Here is a 24328-nt window from a genome sequence, read left to right on the forward strand (position 1 = left end):
GAAACACATAAGCAAGGTTGAAGGTCCAAGGCGCTACTAGTGCATCCACTAGAGTCGTCTTGGGATCCCTGGATCTGGACCCGTAGCAAGGAACCTTGAAGTTCTGACGAGACGCCATCAGATCCATGTCTGGAATACCCCATAATTGAGTAAATTGGGCAAAAATCTCCGGGTGGAGTTCCCACTCCCCCGGATGGAATGTCTGACGACTCAGATAATCCGCTTCCCAGTTTTCCACACCTGGGATGTGGATCGCAGATAGATGGCAGGAGTGATTCTCCGCCCATTGTATTATTTTGGTTACTTCTTTCATCGCCAGGGAACTCCTTGTTCCCCCCTGATGATTGATATACGCAACAGTCGTCATGTTGTCTGATTGGAATCTTATGAATCTGGCCTTTGCAAGCTGAGGCCAAGCCCTGAGAGCATTGAATATCGCTCTTAGTTCCAGAATGTTTAGTTTATCGGGAGAAGAGACTCTTCCCGAGACCATAGTCCCTGAGCTTTCAGGGATTCCCAGACCGCACCCCAGCCCACTAGACTGGCGTCGGTCGTGACAATGACCCACTCTGGTCTGCGGAAGCTCATTCCCTGGGATAGGTGGTCCAGGGATATCCACCAACGGAGTGAATCTCTGGTCTTCTGATCTACTTGAATCACTGGAGACAAGTTTGTATAGTCCCCATTCCACTGTTTCAGCATGCACAGTTGTAATGGTCTTAGATGAATTCGCGCAAAAGGAACTATGTCCATTGTTGCAACCATCAACCCTACTACTTCCATGCACTGAGCTATGGAAGGACGTGGAACAGAATTAAGAACTTGACAAGCGCTTAGAAGTTTTGACTTTCTGACATCTGTCAGAAAGATCCTCATTTCGAAGGAATCTATTATTGTTCCCAAGAAGGGAACTCTTGTTGACGGAGACAGAGAACTCTTTTTTCTATGTTCACCTTCCATCAGTGAGATCTGAGAAAGGCCAGAACGATGTCTGTATGAGCCTTTGATTTTGAAAGGGACGACGCTTGTATTAGAATGTCGTCCAAGTATGGTACTACTGCAATGCCCCTCGGTCTTAGAACCGCTAGAAGGGACCCGAGTACCTTTGTGAAAATCCTTGGAGCAGTGGCTAATCCGAATGGGAGGGCCACAAACTGGTAATGTTTGTCCAGAAAGGCGAACCTTAGGAACTGATGATGTTCTTTGTGGATAGGAATATGTAGGTACGCATCCTTTAGATCCACGGTAGTCATAAATTGACCTTCCTGGATAGTGGGTAGAATCGTTCGAATGGTTTCCATTTTTAACGATGGTACCCTGAGAAATTTGTTTAGGATCTTTAAATCCAGAATTGGTCTGAAGGTTCCCTCTTTTTTTGGGAACCACGAACAGATTTGAGTAAAATCCCATTCCTTGTTCCGTCATTGGAACTGGGTGTATCACTCCCATCTTTAACAGGTCTTCTACACAATGTATGAACGCCTGTCTCTTTATTTGGTTTGAGGATAAGAGAGACATGTGGAACCTTCCCCTTGGGGGTAGTTCCTTGAATTCCAGAAGATAACCCTGAGAAACTATTTCTAGCGCCCAGGGATCCTGAACATCTCTTGCCCAAGCCTGAACAAAGAGAGAGTCTGCCCCCCACTAGATCCGGTCCCGGATCAGGGGCTACTCCTTCATGCTGTTTTGTTAGCGGTAGCAGGCTTCTTGGTCTGCTTACCCTTGTTCCAGCCTTGCATCGGTTTCCAGGCTGTTTTGGACTGTGAGGCATTACCCTCTTGCTTAGAGGATGCAGAATTAGAGGCCGGTCCGTTCCTGAAATTACGAAAGGAACGAAAATTAGACTTATTCTTGGCCTTGAAAGGCCTATCTTGTGGGAGGGCGTGGCCCTTTCCCCCAGTGATGTCTGAGATAATCTCTTTCAATTCTGGTCCAAAGAGAGTTTTACCCTTGAAGGGGATGTTAAGCAATTTTGTCTTGGATGATACATCCGCTGACCAAGACTTTAGCCAAAGCGCTCTGCGCGCCACAATTGCAAACCCTGAATTTTTCGCCGCTAATCTAGCTAATTGCAAAGCGGCATCTAAAATAAAAGAGTTAGCCAACTTAAGTGCATGAACTCTGTCCATAACCTCCTCATATAGAGTCTCTCTACTGAGCGACTTTTCTAGTTCCTCGAACCAGAACCACGCTGCTGTAGTGACAGGAACAATGCACGAAATGGGTTGTAGAAGGTAACCTGTGAAAGCACAACTATCCTCGATAGGAATAGTAGTGCGCTTGTTTAGAGTAGAAACTGCCCCCTCGACCTTAGGGACTGTCTGCCATAAGTCCTTTCTGGAGTCGACCATAGGAAATAATTTCTTAAATATAGGAGGGGGAAGAAAAGGTATGCCGGGCTTCTCCCACTCCTTATTCACTATGTCCTCCACCCGCTTGGGTATAGGAAAAGCGTCGGGGTGCACCGGAACCTCTAGGAACTTGTCCATCTTGCATAATTTTTCTGGAATGACCAGGTTGTCACAATCATCCAGAGTAGATAGTACCTCCCTTAAGCAGTGCGCAGAGATGTTCTAATTTAAATTTAAATGTCACAACATCAGGTTCAGCCTGTTGAGAAATTTTTCCTGAATCTGAAATTTCCCCATCTGACAAAACCTCCCTCATGGCCCCTTCAGATTGGTGTGAGGGTATGACAGAACAATTATCATCAGCGCCCTCCTGCTCTTCAGTGTTTAAAACAGAGCAATCGCGCTTTCTCTGATATGCAGGCATTTTGGATAAAATATATTCTCTATGGAGTTATCCATTACAGCCGTCAATTGTTGCATGGTAATAAGCATTGGCGCGCTAGAAGTACTAGGGGCCTCCTGCGTGGGCAAAACTGGCGTAGACACAGAAGGAGATGATGTAGAACCATGTCTACTCCCTTCATCTGAGGAATCATCTTGGGCAATTTCATTATCTGTGGCAGTACTGTCCTTACTTTGTTTGGACGCTATGGCACAATTATCACACAATTTTGAAGGGGGAGACACATTGGCTTTCATACATATAGAACATAGCTTATCTGAAGGCACAGACATGTTAAACAGGCTTAAACTTGTCAATAAGGCACAAAAACCGTTTAAAATTTAAAGAGACAGTAACGGTTTTGTTTTAAAACAGAGCACACTTTATTACTGAATATGTGAAAATATATGAAGGAATTGTTCAAAATTTACCAAAATTTCACCACATTGTCTTAAAGCATTAAAAGTATTGTACACCAATTTTCAGAGCTTTAACCCCTAAAATAACGAAACCGGAGTCGGTTACAGATTTAACCCCTATACAGTCCCAGCTACAGCCTTTGCTGTGACTTTACCAAGCCCAGATGGGAATACGATACCAAATGACACCTTTTAGGAACTTTTCCAACTACTTTCAGGTCCTCACACATGCATCTGCATGTCTTGCTCTCAAAAACAACTGTGCAGTAATGGCGCGAAAATGAGGCTCAGCCTACAACTGGGAAGGCCCTTCCTGACTGGAAAAGGTGTCTAACATAGTGCCTGACGTTAAAAAACGTTCCCCAAGTTTATAAGTGTGAATTATCAGTATAAACATGTATAAAATGTTCAAATAAAGCAATCGATTTAGCCCATAAAAGTATCTACCAGTTTTATAGCCCATATTAAGCCCTTTATTCTGTTTGAGACTAAGAAAATGGCTTACCGGTCCCCATGAGGGGAAATGACAGCCTTCCAGCATTACACAGTCTTGTTAGAAATATGTCTAGTCATACCTTAAGCAGAAAAGTCTGCTAACTGTTTCCCCCAACTGAAGTTACTTCATCTCAACAGTCCTATGTGGAAACAGCAATCGATTTTAGTTACTGTCTGCTAAAATCATCTTCCTCTCACAAACAGAAATCTTCATCCTTTTCTGTTTCAGAGTAAATAGTACATACCAGCACTATTTTAAAATAACAAACTCTTGATAGTAGAATAAAAAAAACTACAACTAAACACCACATACTCTTAACCATCTCCGTGGAGATGTTGCCTGTGCAACGGCAAAGAGACTGACTGGGGTGGGCGGAGCCTAGGAGGGACTATATGGCCAGCTTTGCTGGGACTCTTTGCCATTTCCTGTTGGGGGAAGAGATATTCCCACAAGTAAGGATGACGCCGTGGACCGGACACACCAATGTTGGAGAAAGAAGAAAAAAAAAAATCTACTTCAATGTCCAGTTAATATAAAGCAAGTATCATCAACCAAATTCTGTTGCCTATAACATCACAAGAAACAGCGACTTATCACCTATATCACTCTGGTGATTAAAAATAATAACCTGGAAGAAAGCAAACAAAAAAAAAAAAAAACACAATATAAAAAGATGCTCTCTGTATCCTTGCTTTTAACAGTTAACTGTTTTCTGATACCCTCTATCTCTGGTTATCAATTTATATCCTGCCTAGTAGTGGGCACAGCAGTATAACCACCTGCCTGTGTTTTAGGTCTAGACCTCCATGTAACTTGAACACCATACACCTCAAACCCTAGGCATTTTGTCAGGGACTCCGAGTCCGAACTACTATTCTGCTTTAAGCTAGAAGACACAGAATTATAATGCACTCAGGCTTAAACATTGTAGCTCATAAAAAGCCCAAAAAGACAACAATAGAGTCCAACAAGAGTCACAAGTCCTAGGCAAGTATAATACTTGTGATTTATTGAAGAGGCAGTTTACTCAATCTGCTTCATCAAATACAGCGAAAAAAGCTGTGCTGCAACTTCTCAATTAGAAAGATTTGTATTAGAGTGTTTCCTCCTTTATTATAATGTCAGATCTTTATGTCTGGGAATACCCAGATTTTTTCTTTATAATGAGTCCATTAAACATTCTCTTTAAGCAAGCTTGTTTATAGTACAAAAAAAAATTGTAGCAATTACACTCCATCTCATAGCTCTGATCAGAATACTCCCTCTGATACTCTTAATCCATGAGTACTTGTGGTTTGGAATTACCAGCAAAATATATACATAGTCTGTTGCTAAAATAGCTCCATAGCCCAGGATAGTTTAAGGGTTTTCCCAGCAAACACTTGTATTAAACATCACACAGGGTTTAACAACCAGCATATTATACTTTAAATTGTTATACTTGCATTTTCCCGGCATCATCACCAGCACATCGTGTGTCTCCAGGCCATTCCACCTACTACTTTCCTACACTCTGTTCCAGGCAGGACACCTCTCACCCGATTCAGGATCCCTCACAAGGGAGAAAGCAGATTCAAGCAGAAATTACGGAGCTTTTCTTCGGCCCCCAATTTGATCACTATCCTCCTATCGTGTGTCTGTGTTTGCAGCTAGGCCCAACCAGCCTGTGAAGGGTCGGGTGACTTCCGCGCTACACCGCTTGGTTTCCCCGGGCAGGGTTCTCTTTCCCCCTGCAATATGGCTCTGTAGCGGGGTTTCAGTAGGTAAGCGGCTCTACACACAAGAGAGCTAGAGTGCACACTACTCCTAGGCGCTCCTCCCACCGGAAGTACCAGAAAACCCCAAATATTGAATCCATGATTCAGATAGAACATACAATTATAAATAACTTTCAAATTTACTTCTATTATCAAATATGCTTCATTCTCTTGTTATCCTTTGATAAAGGAACATGCATCGCACATCTAGTTAACTAATCACAAGAGACAAAATGTATGCAGGCACCAATCACCAGCTAGCTTGCACTAGTGTAGGATATGTGCATATTAATTTTCAACAATGGATACCAAAAGAACAAAGAACATTTCAAAATAGAAGGGATTTCAAAGGTGTCCTAAAATGACATGCTCTGATTCTTGCAAGTTGAATTTTCCCTTTCCTTTCATTTCCTTATATTATTTATATTGCCTCAATAAACCCCTTCCTTTTACCCTGTGTCAATCAGTGAATTCCATGTTAGATTGATAGTGCACTCTCTGGCACAGCCACAAGCCCAAGCACGTGATCAGCCAAGCGCTGGTGACGTCAAGCACGAAATCGCTGACACAGACCATGAGACGTTTAAATAAATGGGAAAAATGGGTTTATCACAGTTGTTTGCAAGTGTCAGGTTTACCACTCATATTAAACTTTGAAAGTAAATGCGAACGAGTGAGCACAATAGTCATTTACGCTAGAATGATTACCACATTCTCAAGGCTCCGGTTAACAGTTTCACAAAACAAAAAAAAGTGTCACAAACACATTAAAAATACATTACAAAGTACAGTTACACTCATAACACTATCTAATATATATATATATATATATATAATATCAGCGCTGCGGAATCTGTTGGCGCTCTACAAATAACCGATAATAATAATAGATATATATATATATATATATATATATATATCTCACACAAAAAAGTTATAAGGGCTCAGAAATATGAGGTCTCAGGTGTTAGAGAAAAAAGGTGTCTCTCATGTCAGGTTAGTGCAAATACGATCAGGTTTGCACACAAGTATGGTGTTAGGTTTTTTACCACTTTTTTATGCTCCATTGACTTCTATGGGGGAATATGTTATCGCACGTGCGCGATATTCTAAGTTCGACTTTTAACGCTCAACTTGTCATATGAACGCTACCGGACGAGTGCAAAACGCTTACTTCTAGCAGTGTGGGTGCTCAAGAGGGAGCGGTAAATATCGCTTCACTTGTAATCTGGCCCAATATATTTTACAGGGATGCAGAGGTCTCACTAATCAGTAAAAGTCCACTCAATATTAAATATAGGAAAAAGCCAGATTTCTAATATGTCCACTGAAATGTTATACTAGTCTATGATTTGTGGAAATTTCCACTCATGTATGAACAGTAGGTCTAGCTCAAATGGAAAACATTTTTTACATGTGTAACATAAACCCTGATGTCTCTAGGAAGTCTCTGAACAACCAAACTATTATGTAGACTTATGCTGCCCTCTAGTGCCCAGAGTAAGATGCATCCTTGGAATCTGTCTTTCCAAATGTTTTTTGCTTTGGTAAAATTAAATTCAAATTAATTTGGCAGGTACAACTGCAATAACCGGGTTACTACTCACTGGGTTATAGTTTTAGTTCCTGTGACTTTTCTAAGCTGTTCTCTTATTTTAACCTTTTAAAGGTGCTGGTTAGTAAAGTTCTGCAGCTTCTTGAAAAACTTGTATAATAATTTCTTGCACCCTGGGACATTCACTGATCACTGATATTGTTTTCTTCTTGAGAAGTCAGATCATTTACTTCACTTTAACGTGCACAATGCAGAGCAACAGCTGTATGTTTCGGCAGTGTCTGCATTGCTCTATATTATTCCTGAGGGCTATAATTATCTACATTTTTACACGGTTTAAAAAATTTTTTTTAAAAAATGCAAAAACGTTAAAGGTCGATTTCTGTCATGTAAGCAAACTCAAAGTGCAATGTACAGTGACATCTCCACCACTGCCACCTGGGCAGATCGTGCACGTGAGCTATACTTAGAGAACATTGATGAGCACTATGTATTTCCAATAAGAATAGTGGATTTGCACATGTAATGATATGCCGCATCTCTATGTAAATCCTTTGCAGCAACACATAGCAAAAGAAACATTTTGTTTAAAAATAAAATTCTAATAAAATAGAAAACTTTGTTTACACAACAATGACCTTTTAAGATATTTTAGTATCTAAGTTTATTTCAGTAGCTTCTTTTATACTATAAGTTAAAAAAACACTGCACACACACTACTGAGCAAAAGTTTTAGGACGGGGTGGGGGGAAAAAAGGCTGTAAAGTAAGAACATTTTCAAAAATAGAAATGTAAATAGTTTATTTCAAGGCACACAGGGGTTTCCAGATGAGCTGTCCAAGCACTTCTGAAGAAGCACAAAGAAAATCTTAGAACGAAAGCCCAGAAGAAAGTCTGGATTGTGTGTAATAGGTAAGTATTGTGAAGGCTGCTTGTTAAAGGGACATTAACCCCTTAACGAACGAGGACATGCCAGGCACATCCTACAAAAATCGGTTGTTAACCACCAAGAATGTGACTGGCACGTCCTCTGGGGTTTCAAGCACTGGAAGCAATAGTGATCACTTTCAGGGTATTGAGGCATTGTGCAATACCCTTTGTTAAGCAACCAATGCGTGGGAGGGATAGGAGTGTGGGCGGCCCATCGCTGGAGGGAGGTGTACAAGGGGGTTTGAGAGGGTGGGACCGCACCGCTACAGAAGTTCAGAAAGTTATTGAGGGGGAGGTTGATAGTGTTCAGGTAAAGGGATCTGGGAGAGGGAGGGGGTAAGGGAATGAGGGGGGGCAGCTACACTACAGATTTTTTTTTTTTTTTTTTTTTTTAAAAAGCCTATTTTCCTGCAAACTGGTACTGGCAGACAGCTGCCACTACCTAACATGATGGCTAATAAGTAGAAGGGGGTAGGTTAAAGAGCTGTTTGGGGGGGCTCAGGGAGGTTGGGTGGTAAGGGAGGGGATCCTACACTGCAGAAAATATATTATAAATTAAAATTAAAAAAAAAACAACACACAACTTATTTTTATACTGGCAGACTTTCTGCCAGTACTAAAGATGGGGGTGACCCTTGGGGGGTAGGATGTGTCAGGTGGGAGGCTGAACTCTACACTAAAGCTAAAATTAACCCTACAAGCTACCTAATTAACCCCTTCACTGCTGTGCATAATACAAGGGTGGTGCACAGCGGCATTTAGCAGCCTTCTAATTACCAAAAAGCAATGCCAAAGCCATAAATGTCTGCTATTTCTGAACAAAGGGGATCCCAGAGAAGCATTTACAAACATTTGTGCCATAATTGCACAAGTTGTTTGTAAATAATTTCAGTGAGAACCTAAAGTTAGTGAAAAATTGAACAATTTTTTTTTATTTCATCGCATTTGGCGGTGAAATGGTGGCATGAAATCTACCAAAATGGGCCAAGATCAATACTTTGGGTAATTATTTACACACATACACACACGTGAAGGGTTATTCAGGGATTCCTGACAGATATCAGTGTTACAATGTAATTAGTGCTAATTTTGAAAACAAATATTAGGAAATAAAGTGCTACTTGCACTTATTGCCCTATGACTTGCAAAAAAACATAATTTATGTAAGAACTTACCTGATAAATTCATTTCTTTCATATTAGCAAGAGTACATGAGCTAGTGACGTATGGGATATACATTCCTACCAGGAGGGGCAAAGTTTCCCAAACCTCAAAATGCCTATAAATACACCCCTCACCACACCCACAAATCAGTTTAACGAATAACCAAGAAGTGGGGTGATAAGACAAAAGTGCGAAAGCATAAAAAATAAGGAATTGGAATAATTGTGCTTTATACAAAAAAATCATAACCACCATAAAAAGGGTGGGCCTCATGGACTCTTGCTAATATGAAAGAAATGAATTTATCAGGTAAGTTCTTACATAAATTATGTTTTCTTTCATGTAATTAGCAAGAGTCCATGAGCTAGTGACGTATGGGATAATGAATACCCAAGATGTGGATCTTCCACGCAAGAGTCACTAGAGAGGGAGGGATAAAATAAAGACAGCCAATACCGCTGAAAATAATCCACACCCAAAATAAAAAGTTTAAATCTTATAATGAAAAAAACTGAAATTATAAGCAGAAGAATCAAACTGAAACAGATGCCTGAAGAACTTTTCTACCAAAAACTGCTTCAGAAGAAGAAAACACATCAAAATGGTAGAATTTAGTAAAAGTATGCAAAGAAGACCAAGTTGCTGCTTTGCAAATCTGATCAACCGAAGCTTCATTCCTAAACGCCCAGGAAGTAGAAACTGACCTAGTAGAATGAGCTGTAATCCTTTGAGGCGGAGTTTTACCCGACTCGACATAAGCATGATGAATCAAAGACTTTAACCAAGACGCCAAAGAAATGGCAGAGGCCTTCTGACCTTTCCTAGAACCGGAAAAGATAACAAATAGACTAGAAGTCTTTCGGAAATTCTTAGTAGCTTCAACATAATATTTCAAAGCTCTAACTACATCCAAAGAATGCAATGATCTCTCCTTAGAATTCTTAGGATTAGGACACAATGAAGGAACCACAATTTCTCTACTAATGTTGTTAGAATTCACAACCTTAGGTAAAAATTTAATAGAAGTTCGCAACACCGCCTTATCCTGATGAAAAATCAGAAAAGGAGACTCACAAGAAAGAGCAGATAATTCAGAAACTCTTCTAGCAGAAGAGATGGCCAAAAGAAACAAAACTTTCCAAGAAAGTAATTTAATGTGGTAGTTGTGATGGATGTAATCCTCCGGTGCTGCTTTATTTAAACTGGGCTCTTTCCCCTCCGTTGTATGGAAGCACATAAAAAGACAAAAAACAGAAAGCGCACTCAAATCAAGTGAAGTTTTTTTAACAGGGGCACTGCGCATAGTATAAAACACACTTACAAACTGTGTGAATAAAATCAGTATGTAGTCACAGATCACTGTACAAGCGGGTCACAGGAACTCATCACCGGATTGGAGCTGACATAAATCCCAAACGCTAACCCAGCGCACAACCCACAGGATGACATCCGGTTTAGGATATGGTGAACACCACTCGTAAATAATCTCTCATAATAGTTTAACACCTGGCATATTTATGCTTAAATGCTGGTTGTTCTGTTGAACTATTGTGAGAGATTATTTACGAGTGGTGTTAACCGTATCCCAAACCGGATGTCATCCTGAGGGTTGTGCACTGGGTTAGCGTTTGGGATTTATGTCAGCTCCAATCTGGTGAGTTCCTGTGACCCGCTTGTACAGTGATCTGTGACTACATGCTGATTTTATTCACACAGTTTGTAAGTGTGTGATTTATACTATGCGCAGTGCGCCTGTTAAAACAGAAAGTGCACTCGAATCAAGTGAATTTTATTTTTGTCTTTTAATAGCTACCATAACTCTTACTGAAGAGGATTACATGGACACAGCATAGCGCCAATCCTTGCTTGCAGGGAAGCTACCCATTAAAGGATTATTATCTCCAGACACCATCTTCGCACACCTCCATGATGTACAGAGACAAAGAATTACTGGGGGGGGGGGGGGGGTTGGAAGTGGGAGGAATACTTAAAGCTTTGCTGGTGTGTTCTTTGCCTCCTCTTGGTGGCCAGGAGTTGAATTCCCACTAGTAATTAGAATGGTTTTGTGGACTCTCCATGCCATTAGAAAGAAATATAATTTAAAAATACATGAATATCAAAATTAGATTTACATGATACCGCATGCAATTTTAAGAGACTTTTCAATGTACTTCTAGTATCAAATTGTGAATTTTCTTAATATCTTTTGTTGAAAAGCATACCTAGCAATGCACTACTGAGAGCTAACTAGTGATTGGTGGACACACACACACGCCTCTCATCATTGCCTCACCAGATGTGTTAAACTATATCACAGTAGTGCTTTGCTGCTCTGTAGCAGACTTTAATTATTTTAACTATTTCACTATTTAAATTCACTTGTAAACTGTCAGCATTTGTGGGGGGGGGGGGTAATGAACTTTTAGTAAAGGAACATTAAACCCAAAAATGTGGGTGCTGCCATCTAGTGCCCCTGCTAATGTATAACATTGTTGCAAAACTGCTGCAGACACGTGCATACTCTTGAGCTTACATTTCTGCTTTTCCACAAAGGATAACAAGAAAACTAAGAAAATTTGATAATAGAAGTAAATTAGAAAGTTGTTTAAAATGTTATGTTCTATCTAAATAATTAAAGAAAAAAAATGGGTTTTATGTCCCTTTAAGCATTTGTGAGCGTTTTTGTTGTGCTCAGAAAACTAAAAAATTTGTCACAGGAGCCTCAGGCTCTTTATATAACTCACCTGAATAAGGGGCTTGGCGTTGTTATGCACAGACACAATATGTGTGATTCCATTTCTATTCAAGGTTGTCTTATCTTCTGAATCTATAAAGAATAGAGAAAAATGATCAACAAAAGTCATTGCATCACGTATCAGAATCTACCCATGCTCCGCATTGTACAAATACAGCGCCAACATCTTCAAACACCCGTTAATCCTGACTTCAGAATTATCTTCCTAAACCTAGATTTCATTTTGGTTAAAAGGGACACTAAACCTTTCATGATTGAGATAGAACATGCAGTTTTAAGCAACTTTCTAATTTACTCCTATTAGCAATTTTTCTTCGTTCTCTTGCTATCTTTATTTAAAAAGCAGGAATGTAAAGCTTAGATGCCAGCCCATTTTTGGTTCAGCACCTTGGATAGCACTTGGTTATTGGTGAATAAATGTAGCCACCAATTAGCAAACACCATCCAGGGTGCTGAACCTTAAATGGGCCTGCTCCTAAGCTTTACATTCCTGCTTCCTAAATAAAGATAGCAAGAGAAGGAAGAAAAATTGATAATAGGAGTAAATTAGAAAGTTCAATTAACGTGATCGGGTTTTTGCAGTTTGTGCACTCCATTGAAGTCTATAGGGAAATAAGTTAACGCATTTTTTGCGCGCATGGGGTTTTTGCTTGTGTGCTAACTTTTTACTTTTAATTGGATATTTGAGCACAACCCGCTGCATGCAAAAAGCCTCCATCTAGCAAAAAGTTGACGTGCGAGCAGGAGCACTAAATAGTGCTCCACTCTTAATCCAGGCTTTTATCTCATCTCCTTTACTGTGGACAGTTAGGAACAGACATGAATGAGCACACTGATCAAGCAATTGTTGTGCTGAATATTGTAAGGTGAAAGCCCTGCATGATGCACTCCAGCTTCTATGAGGGTAGAGAAAAAAAAAAAACACACACACTTTTCACAATAAAATTTCAGGATAAATATATTCAGCAAAATATATAGTGGGGGGGGGTGTATACTTACCTGATTTGTTTCATGATAGTGATAATCCAAAAGATCATCCTAAATGGGATTATACTCCAGTCCACTAAGAGGCAAAAAAAAACAAAAAACTGCATACCAGTGCATTATTCCCTCCAACTTACCCAGAATCCCTCAGTCATACATATGACAAAGTAGAGGAGGAAAAAAAGGAATACATTGTTTCTAATACAATCATGTCCCGATTAAAAATTTCAAATAATTTCCAACTATTGTTTATCTGTACACCAAGCCAAAAAGGTTTCCATACCTTGTGATAGATCTGCCTGGAACAGACTTTCCACCTTGAATTAAGGTATCAATTCCCTTATCAGATAAACTGTCACAATAGTGGGGCAGCTTGTGATTCAGGTGATAAAAACGTGAGATTTAGCTCTGGCAAACCCCAATATCTCACTATTTGTGAGCACCTTCTGGTTCAGAGACCACTCCGTGGGTGAAGAAAGACATTGGTGACTAAGAAAGGCCACCTCCCAATTGTTCACTCCCAGAAAGTAAAATCAGCCAAATCAGGCAATGATAGCATTCCACCACCTGGTTATGTAGCAGCCTTCCTTTAATGCCAGCTAACTGCTGGTTCCTCCTTGAAGATTTATGTAAGCCACTGTCTGAAGAGAGGGTGATTGCAAAGAATGTAGTCTAGATAGGGTGCTACTAAAATGCCTTAAGCCTGTACCACACTTAGCAAGGCCCCCAGAACTTTGTGGACACACTCCCCAGGGTATTTACTAAACTGTCAATTTCTGTTTAAGAAAACAAATCTCAGGAATTTTACAGGGTACATGTGAATCTGTAAATAAAAAACTTTAAGTCAATGGCAGACATAAATTAAACATCCTGCAATAAAGAATAGTGTGAACTGTCTCCACCTTAAAAGTTGGAACTTATTAATTCTTGCTAAGAATTTGCTCAGTGTCTTTATATCCCAGATATCTTTAATAGTTCTTTGAAACTATAAAGAGTTTGGAATAGAATCTTCAATTCTGTTCTATCGTGGGAACTGGAGTAAGCATTTCCATTGATTGGACATCTGAAACACAAGCCAGAAAGGCTTTGGCCTTTTAGAGATCTTGATGAACTCGAAACAGAAGAATCTTCCTTGCTGAGGTTTGGTTTTAAAAAACTTATTCTGGATCCCCTGATTTAATCTGTCCCCTACCAGAAGCTTGTCTCAAATGGGGGCCACACCTTAATGCAGACTTAGAGGTGGGAGTAATTTTCTTGGCCTACACAGTTTTAGACCAAGAAGAGTTGGTGTCCCAAGAATTTTTGGGAGAACCCGATCAATGGGTAAAGAAAGAAGCAGCTCTTTGGTGTTTGGACTGCAGAATGGAATGAAAACGTCCTGAAGGCCTAAATTTAGCCTTACCTCCAGTGACTGTGGCAATAATTGCATCTAGTCCTGGGCTAAATGGGATTAAACCCTGAAAGTGAAGGGATAACAGTCTGCTTTTAGAGATCATGTATGCAGACCAATATGTAGGCCATAAGGCCTAAACGGCCAGAACAGCTATAGCAGCGTTCTTCACATTAATAAATACCATCTCCACTGCTGCATCACAAATAAATCAGTCCCAAGGAGCTTCACATGATCCTGGATCAATGAGCAATGAGCTTCCAAAAGGTTGTCGCACAAAACTGAGATAGCTGAAGATAAGCAAACCGCACCACACTGACAGCTGGACAAAACAAAGCCTGCTAGCTGAAAGGATAGAAAGCTATCCATAAAAGTAGAAAATGCTCCATCCACTTTATGAACCATTTCCTATACTTCCAGTTTTGCTGACAGAAGAGGAAATATGGTGTTAAATTTGGTGGCTGAAACAAAGGGTATACCTGTTTTGTTCAATTCCTTAGCCAGTAGCTCATAGAATCAGGCACCAGGAAAGTAAAAGGCAGTTTAGATTCCTTGTCAAGTGTGGGAGAATCATCCACTCCAAAGCACTTAAAGGGACAGTCAACACCAGAAATTTAGTTGTTTAAAAAGAAAGATAATCCCTTTATTATCCATTCCCCAGTTTTGCATAACCAACACAGTTATAATAATACACGTTTTACCTCTGTAATTATCTTGTATCTAAGCTTCTGCTGACTGCGCCCTTATTTCAGTTCTTTTGACAGACATGCAGTTTAGCCAATCAGTGCTCAGTCCTAGGTCACTTTACGTGCATGAGCTCAATGCTCTCTATATGAAACACGTGAACTAATGCCCTCTAGTGGTCAAAATGTATTCAGATTAGAGGCAGTCTTCAAGGTCTAAGAAATTAGCATATGAACCTCCTAGTTTTAGCTTTCAACTAAGAATACCAAGAGAACAAAGCAAAATTGGTGATAAAAGTAAATTGGGAAGTTGTTTAAAATTGCATGCCCTATTTAAAACATGAAAGTTTTTTTTGGACTTGACTGTCCCTTTAAAACCTCCTCTTAAAAGGGACTGTCTACTTGAAAATTATTATTGTTTAAAGAGATAATCCCTTTATTAACCATTTGCCAGTTTTGCATAACCAACACAGTTATATTAACTCTATAATCACCTGCATATAAGCCCCTGCTGGCTGCCCCTTATCTCAGTGCTTTTTACAGGCTTTCATTTGAGCCAAATAGTGCTGGTTCTTGTATAACCATTATCATTCCTCCCAGGAGTGAACACAATGTTATCTATACGGCACACATGAACTAACCCTGCCTTGCAGTTGTGCAAGATTTAAAAAGCTAATAAAAAGCACTGAGATAAGTGGTGGCCTGCAGGGGCTTAGCAACAGGCAAACAGAGGTTATAAAGTATATTACTATAACCGTGTTGGTTATGAAAATTCTGGGAATTAGTAGAAAAGGTGTTATCTATCTATCTATTAGCATAATTAAAAAGAGAGAAGCGCTCAACCTGGGAACGAACAATAGCATAATAGCTTGTTCTATGGCTAGTTACCACCCTAGAAGCAGCCTCTTTTTGCTCAATATGTGCCTTTCACAGAAAAGAACTTTCCTGTAGCATATCAGTCTGATCCTGACTTCACAGTACAGTCCAGCCCCGAAATACCAGGCAATCCCTTTCTGAACAAGAGAAACAGCAAAACCCCAGACGTACGTTTCGGCCTATTGTGGGCCTCGTCAGTGAGGTGCAGCCATATCCCTCTAGGCACACTGAGCAACGGGTCCACGTCTGGATTCCCGCATCACACTTAGGGAGACTTCCCTAAGTGTCATAATTTGCATAATTAAAAAGAGAGAAGCGCTCAACCTGGGAACGAACAATAGCATAATAGCTTGTTCTATGGCTAGTTACCACCCTAGAAGCAGCCTCTGAGCTGTTGTTCGTTCCTGGTAGAGCGCTTCTCTCTTTGTATGCAAATTATTATGACCCTGGGGAAGTCTCCCTATGGGTGATGGGGGGAACCAGACGTGGACTCCTTGCCCAGTGTGCTTAGAGGAATGTGGCTGCACCTCACTGACGAGGCCCATAGGAGGCCGAAACGATCGTCTGGGGTTGTCATGTTCCTTGTTCAGAGGAGAATTGCCTGGTATTTCGGGGCTGGACTGACCTTAATTGGCAGGATCAGACTGATATACTTCAGGAAAGTTTTCTTCTGTGAAAAGCACACTGGTCTAAAAGAGGCTGCTTCCGGGTGGTAAATCACCATAGAACAAGCCACTGAGCTGTTGTTCGTTACTGGTAGAGCGCTTCTCTCTTTGTATGCATATCTATCTATTAGCCCTGGGAATTTTAGAGAAAGTACTGGAGAATGTTAGTATTTTTGCTATTACTCTGTTTAAAAAAAGAAGTAGACCTGGACCTGGAATATCATAGAAAAAAAATGCTCAAAGACCTAAGAATTTTTAGCATTTTTGCTATCAATCCATTTAAACAGAAATAGAGCCTTCTTTTTTTATTTTATTTACCTATCAAAACCATATTTATTTTTGTAGACAACCCAAAGTATTGACCTAGACCTATTTTTGTATATTTCATGCAATCGTTTCACCGCTAAATGCGATCAAATAAAAAAAAATTAGTTAAGTTTTTCACAAACTTTGGGTTGGTTTAGGTTTGGCCTGTAAAGCCTTCAAAACCAAATTAAGACTCCAAGGAGGAGAAATTGATTTAATGACAGGCTTAATACTAAAGCCTGTACAAAACAGTGAATATCAGGAAGTATAGCAATCTTTCTGTGAAATAAAACAGAAAGAGCAGAGATTTGTCCTTTCAAGGAACTTGCAGACAAACCCTATTCCAAGCCGTCCTGAAGAAACTGTAAAATTCTAGGAATTCTAAAAGAATGACAAGAGAATTTAAGAGAAGAACACCATGAAATGTAAGTCTTCCAAACTCTATAATAAATCTTTCTAGAGACAGATTTACGAGCTTGTAACATAATATTAATCACCGAGTCAGAGAAACCTCTATGACTTAGTACACTACTAAGCGTTCAATTTCCATACCTTCAAATTTAATGATTTGAGATCCTGATGGAAAAACAGACCTTGAGACAGTAGGTCCGGCCTTAACGGAAGTGGCCAAGGCTGGCAACTGGGCATCCGAACCAGATCCGCATACCAAAACCTGTGTGGCCATGCTGGAGCCACCAGCAACACAAACGATTGTTCCATGATGATTTTGGAGATCACTCTTGGAAGGAGAACTAGAGGCGGGAAAATGTAAACAGGATGATAACACCAAGGAAGTGTCAGCACATCCACTGCCTCCGCCTGAACATCCCTGGACCTGGACAGGTATCTGGGAAGTTTCTTGTTTAGATGAGAAGCCATGAGATCTATCTCTGGAAGACCCCACAACTGAACAATCTGAGAAAACACATCTGGATGGAGAGACCACTCCCCTGGATGTAAAGTCTGACGGCTGAGATAATCCGCCTACCAATTGTCTACACCTGGGATATGCACCGCAGAGATTAGACAAGAGCTGGATTCCGCCCAAACAAGTATACTTCTTTCATAGCTTGGGGACTGTGAGTCCCACCCTGATGATTGACATATGCCACTGTTGTGATATTGTCTGTCTGAAAACAAATGAACGGTTCTCTCTTCAACAGAGGCCAAAACTGAAGAGCTCTGAGAATTGCACAGAGTTCTAAAATATTTATTGGTAATCTCGCATTTTGAGATTTCCAAACCCCTTGTGCTGTCAGAGATCCCTAAACAGCTCCCCAACCTGAAAGACTCGCATCTGTTGTGATCACAGTCCAGGTTGGTCCAACAAAAGAAGCCCCTTGGACTAAACGATGGTGATCTATCCACCATGTCAGAGTGTCGTACATTGGGATATCTTTGTATAATCCCTGCACTATTGGTTCAGCATACAAAGCTGTAGAAGTCTCATGTGAAAACGAGCAAAGGGGATCGCGTCCGATGCTGCAGTCATGAGACCTAAAACTTCCATGCACATAGCCACTGAAGGGAATGACTGAAACTGAAGGTGCCGGCAGGCTGCAACCAATTTTAAATGTCTCCTCTTGTCTGTTAGAGACAGAGTCATGGACACTGAATCTATCTGGAAGCCTAAAAAGGTGACCCTGAGGAATCAAGAAACTTTTTGGTAAATTGATCCTCCAACCACGTTTCCGAAGAAACAACACTAGTTGATTCGTGTGAGATTCTGCAGAACGTAAAGACTGAGCTAGTACCAAGATATCGTCCAAATAAAGAAACACCGCAATACCCTGTTCTCTAATTACAGAGAGTAGGGCCCCTAGAACCTTTGAAAAGATTCTTGGAGCTGTTGCTAGGCCAAATGGAAGAGCAACAAACTGGTAATGCTTGTCTAGAAAAGAGAATCTCAGGAACTGATAGTGTTCTGGATGAATCGGAATATGAAGGTATGCATCCTGCAAGTCTATTGTGGACATATAAATGTCCTTGCTGACCAAAAGGCAGAATAGTCCTTATAGTCACCATCTTGAAAGTTGGTACTCTTACATAACTGGTCTGAATACATTTTCCTTCTTTGGGACAATTATTATTGGTTATTTGTAGAGCGCCAACAGATTCTGCAGCGCTAAACTTTGAATAGATTTGAATAGACAATTAATAGATTTGAATAGACAATGAATAGATTTGAATGAAACCCCAAACCTTGTTCCTGAAAAGGAACTGGCATGATTACCCCTGAAGACTCCAGGTCTGAAACACACTTCAAGAAAGCCTGAGCTTTTACTGGATTTGCTGGGATACGTGAGAGAAAAAAAAATCTCAAAAGGAGGTCTTACTCTGAATCCTATTCGATACCCTTGAGAGACAATGCTCTGAATCCATTGATTTTGGACAAAATGTATCCAAATATCCTTGAAAAACCTTAATCTGCCCCCTACCAGCTGAGCTGGAATGAGGGCCGCACCTTCATGCGGACTTAGGGGCTGACTTTGGTTTCTTAAATGGCTTGGATTTATTCAAATTTGAGGAAGGCTTCCAATTGGAAACAGATTTCTTGGGGGAAGGATTGAGTTTTTGTTCCTTATTTTGACGAAAGGAACAAAAACGGTTAGAAGCCTTAGATTTACCCTTAGGCTTTTTATCCTGAGGTAGAAAAACTCCCTTTCCCCCAGTGACAGTTGAAATAATAGAATCCAACTAAGAACCAAATAAATTATTACCTTGGAAAGAAAGAGATAGTAATCTAGATTTAGATGTCATATCAGCATTCCAAGATTTAAGCCACAAAGCTCTTCTAGCTAATATAGCTAAAGACATGGATCTAACATCAATTTTGATAATATCAAAAATGGCATCACAAATAAAATGATTAGCATATTGCAGTAAGCGAATAATACTAGATATGTCAGAATCCAATTCTTGTTGCGCTAAATTCTCCAACCAGAAAGTTGATGCAGCCGCAACATCAGCCAAAGAAATTGCAGGTCTGAGGATCTAAAGGATCCTTAAAGGAAGTACTATCTTCCATAGGAATAGTAGTACGTTTAGCAAGAGTAGAAATAGCCCCATCAACTTTGGGGATTTTTTTACCAAAACTCTATAGATTTTGCTGGTAAAGGATACAATTTTTTAAACCTTGAAGAAGGAATAAAAGAATTACCTGGCTTATTCCATTCCTTAGAAATCATATCAGAAATAGCCTCAGGAAAAGGGGAAAACCCCTGGAGAAACCACAGGAGGTTAAAAACAGCATTTAAACGTTTATTAGACTGAACATCAAGAGGACTGGTTACCTCAATATCCAAAGTAATTAACACTTCTTTAAAGGGACAGTCTAGGCCAAAATAAACTTTCATGATTCAGATAGAGCATGTAATTTTAAACAATTTTCCAATTTACTTTTATCACCAATTTTGCTTTGTTCTCTTGGTATTCTTAGTTGAAAGCTTAACCTCAGAGGTTCATATGCTAATTTCTTAGACCTTGAAGCCCACCTCTTTCAGATAGCATTTTAACAGTTTTTCACCACTAGAGGGTGTTAGTTCATGTATTTCATATAGATAACACTGTGCTCGTGCACGAGAAGTTATCTGGGAGCAGGCACTGATTGGCTAGACTGCAAGTCTGTCAAAAGAACTGAAAAAAGGGGCAGTTTGCAGAGGCTTAGATACAAGATAATCACAAAGGTTAAAAGTATATTAATTATAACTGTGTTGGTTATGCAAAACTGGGAAATGGGTAATAAAGGGATAATCTATCTTTTAAAACAATAAAAATTCTGGTGTAGACTGTCCCTTTAAGTAAAGAATGCATATACTCTATTTTAAATAAATAATTAGATTTGTCAGTGTCCATGTCTGAGGAAGGATCTTCTGTATCAGACAGATCCTCATCAGAGGAGGATAAATTATTATGTTGTTGGTCATTTGAAATTTCATCAACTGAATGAGAAGTTTTAAAAGACCTTTTATGTTTATTAGAAGGTGGAAATGCAGACAAAGCTTTCTGGATAGAATCAGAAACAAATTCTTTAAAATTCATAGGTATATCATTTACATTAGAAGTTGAAGGAACTGCAACTGGCAATGTACTATTACTGATGGACACACTATCTGCATGTAAAAGTTTATCATGACAACTATTACAAATGACATTTGGTGAAATAATTTCTACAATCTTACAACAAATGCACTTAGCTTTGGTAGACCCAATGTCAGGCAGCAATGTTCCAGCAGAAACTTCTGAGGCAGGATCAGATTGAGACATCTTGCAAAAATGTAAAAGAAAAAACAACATATAAAGCAAAATTATCAATTTCCTTATATGGCAGTTTCAGGAATGGGAAAAAAAAATGCAAAAAGCATAGCCCTCTGATAGATAAAAAAGGCAAGAGGCAAACATCAATGGGGTATTAAAATAATGAAAAAGTTTGGCGCCAAGTATGACGCACAACGTAACTGAAACTTTTTTGGTGCCAATAATAACCGTAAATGACTCGCGTCACTAATGACGCAACCATGTGTAAGGCTCCGGCATCAACTATGACGCCGGAAATGACGAAGTTGCGTCATAGACGTATTCTTCGTGCCAAAAAAAAAATCTCGCACCAAAAATAACGCAATAAAGTCTAGCATTTGACGCACCCGCGGGCCCAATACCGCCCGCAATTTGCAAGAAGTAGTCAATTGAAAAAAAGACTATACCCCAGGTAAGAAATAAATTTCTTAAAAAAATGTTTATTTTCCCCAAATATGAAACTGACAGTCTGCAGAAGGAAATACATGAACCTGACTCATGGCAAATACAAGTACAATACATATATTTAGAACTTTATATAAATGCATAAAGTGCCAAACAATAGCTGAGGTGTCTTAAATAATGAAAAACATACTTACCAAAAGACACCCATCCACATACAGCAGATAGCCAAACCAGTACTGAAACAGTTATCAGGAGAGGTAATGGAATACGTGAGTATATTGTCGATCTGAAAAGGGAGGTAGGAGATGAATCTCTACGACCAATAACAGAGAACCTATGAAATAGACCCCCGTTAGGGAAATCATCGTGTTCATAAGTGATACTCCCTTCACGTCCCTCTGACATTCGCTGTACTCTGATAGGAATCGGGCTTCAACAATGCTGAGAAGCGCATATCAACGTAGAAATCTTAGCACAAACTTTCTTCACCACCTCCATAGTAGGCAAAGTTTGTAAAACTGAATTGTGGGTGTGGTGAGGGGTGTATTTATAGGCATTTTGAGGTTTGGGAAACTTTGCCCCTCCTGGTAGGATTGTATATCCCATACGTCACTAGCTCATGGACTCTTGCCAATTACATGAAAGAAATAGTTATAATATACATACTGTTCTGTATAATGATTTTGAGGAGAGATAGTATTCTCTTAAGAAAGTCTTTCCGGAGAAAGACTAAAAACGGGTAGAACGGGTAGAGGCTTCTTGACCTCTATAAACCATTGCACCTGTCCGCTGAACGCTGTCTATACACATTTTTGCAGGTCGGCAGGGTGGATCAGAAGTCCAGTAGTTGCTGGAAGGAGGATCAGTGGAAATTTGATTACCGAACTAAGCAGTGATATGCATTCATTGTTTTTTTATCCTGTGAGTGTCTGTATCACACAAATATCTGTATTAACTATTACTTTATGTAAATCAGTTACACTCTACCCTTGCTTTCTTTTAGATAGATACATGCACCCTGCATTAGGATTGTACACATTCTACACACGCTTATGTATAGTCTAGATGCTATGGGCCGCCCAGCACTTGGGCCCTGGTGCCACTGCACCAGTAGTAGTTCCACCCCTGTACATGTTTATGATAAGAACTGATGTGCCGTGGAAGGTTTAGCACCTTCCTCTACTATGCTGATCCTACTTGCATGAGAAGGGCCCATCTGAGGCAGTGCATGCACAGAGCCAAAGATCTAAATAAGGAGCAACACACTATAGACCCAGGGAATTGGCAAATAAATCCAGAGGCCTGTGAGGTCTCTATACTGGGAGAAGATTCTCACTGCCTAGCTGAAAAACTCTTGTCTTCCCCTCTGAGGGGGATATTGTGTCTCTGTTAGAGAACCCCTATCAATGACGTGTAGATCAGCACTTCAGACCTCACCCTACTCCATCTTGGATGCAAAGATTTGACTGGGAAAGTAGGAGGAATTAAAGCTCTGGTATGTAGGAATGTTTTTGTCTCCTCCAAGTGTGCTGGAGTGTAATCCCACATGTGATGATCTTGTGGACTCTCTCCAACTAATGAAAGGAAAACAACATCACAGGGATTTTTTACTACTCACAATTTTACTTTTATGGGAAATTAAGTTTTAATATCCCTTTAAGTGTATAATACGTACTCTAGCTTCTCTATGGGATTTAAAAAAACAAAAAAAAAAAAAAAAAAAAAAAAAAAAAAACACCATTTGTAGAGTTAAATTACAGATAAAACAGGACAAAATAATAAATGTAGAAATTTACTTTGAGTGTAATGTCCATTAAAATATTAAAGGGACATAAGTGCAAAAAGCAAATGATCCGGAGGGCACTTTTATTTGTTTGCGTAAATCAAATTATTTTATCTCCAAAAATCTCTAGACACTTTAATGGCAAATTTTGCACAAAAATAATTGGCTAAACTAAAGGATTGTAATCAACCCCTAGGTGTTTAACCCCAGAAGTGAGGTCAAACACATTTGTAAAGTTAGCTTCAAAGCAAGAATGCACTTCTGGGAACTAGCTGGTGATTGGTGGCTACATACATATGTTACTTGTCATTGGCTCACCAGATGTGTTGCTAGCTCCCAGTAAATGTGTGACTTCATTTTAATTTCATGGATTTCAATGTATTAATATTACATATAAAGCAAAATCATGAATGTATAAAATGAGGCATACTCACCCCTAATGTTTCCAAGGTACAAACCATCTAAGATCTAGAAGGTAACAAGAATGAAAAAAAATATTATTTAGTATTTCTTTTACAAATCCAAATCACTGGTCAAGTGGCAATATGGGATTTATCAATACACTGATATACAGATACCTTTTGCTCTATTTAAGGGATGGTTTATGTTACTAACCAAAACACTGCAATTAAAGTATTTGTTACAACCAGAAAGGACAGATTTCTAAAATATAAAACAAAACACTTTTCTAATTTCTCCTTTAAAGCAGCACACATCTTGTTGATTTTGTCATATAACCAAAATCTCTAATAAGAAGCCTCTTTAAAAAGTTCAACATATATGCGAGTTACAAAACTAATTATTGATTTAATAAATCCACATTTAACCCCTGGCATTAAAAAGGAACAATCAATAAAAAGATAGACTATCCCTTTATTAGCCATTACCTAGTATTGCACAGCCATCAATATTATATTAATATACTTTTTACCTCTGTCATTACCTTGTATCTAAGCCTCTTCTGACAGCCCACTGATCACATGATTTTTTATTTATTATCTATTGACTTGCATTTAAGCCAATTAGTGGTGTGTTGTGCACAACCTACAGGCGTGAGCACAATGCTCTAGC

General features: G+C 39.5%; 1 protein-coding gene across 1 annotated transcript in view; it reads right to left on the bottom strand.

The window, feature by feature from the left end:
• The window catches only part of IRF8 (interferon regulatory factor 8), a 655970-nt gene that overhangs the window by 592784 nt on the left and 38858 nt on the right, over window positions 1-24328 (bottom strand). The window contains exons 4-5 of the mRNA XM_053700919.1: window positions 23692-23725; window positions 11859-11941 (exon numbers count right to left, since the gene is read on the bottom strand). Coding sequence (XP_053556894.1) covers window positions 11859-11941; window positions 23692-23725 — 117 coding nt within the window. The remainder of the gene's footprint in view (window positions 1-11858; window positions 11942-23691; window positions 23726-24328) is intronic.

The sequence above is a fragment of the Bombina bombina genome, chromosome 1 (genome assembly GCF_027579735.1).
Source record: "Bombina bombina isolate aBomBom1 chromosome 1, aBomBom1.pri, whole genome shotgun sequence".
Classification (NCBI taxonomy): Eukaryota; Metazoa; Chordata; class Amphibia; order Anura; family Bombinatoridae; genus Bombina; species Bombina bombina.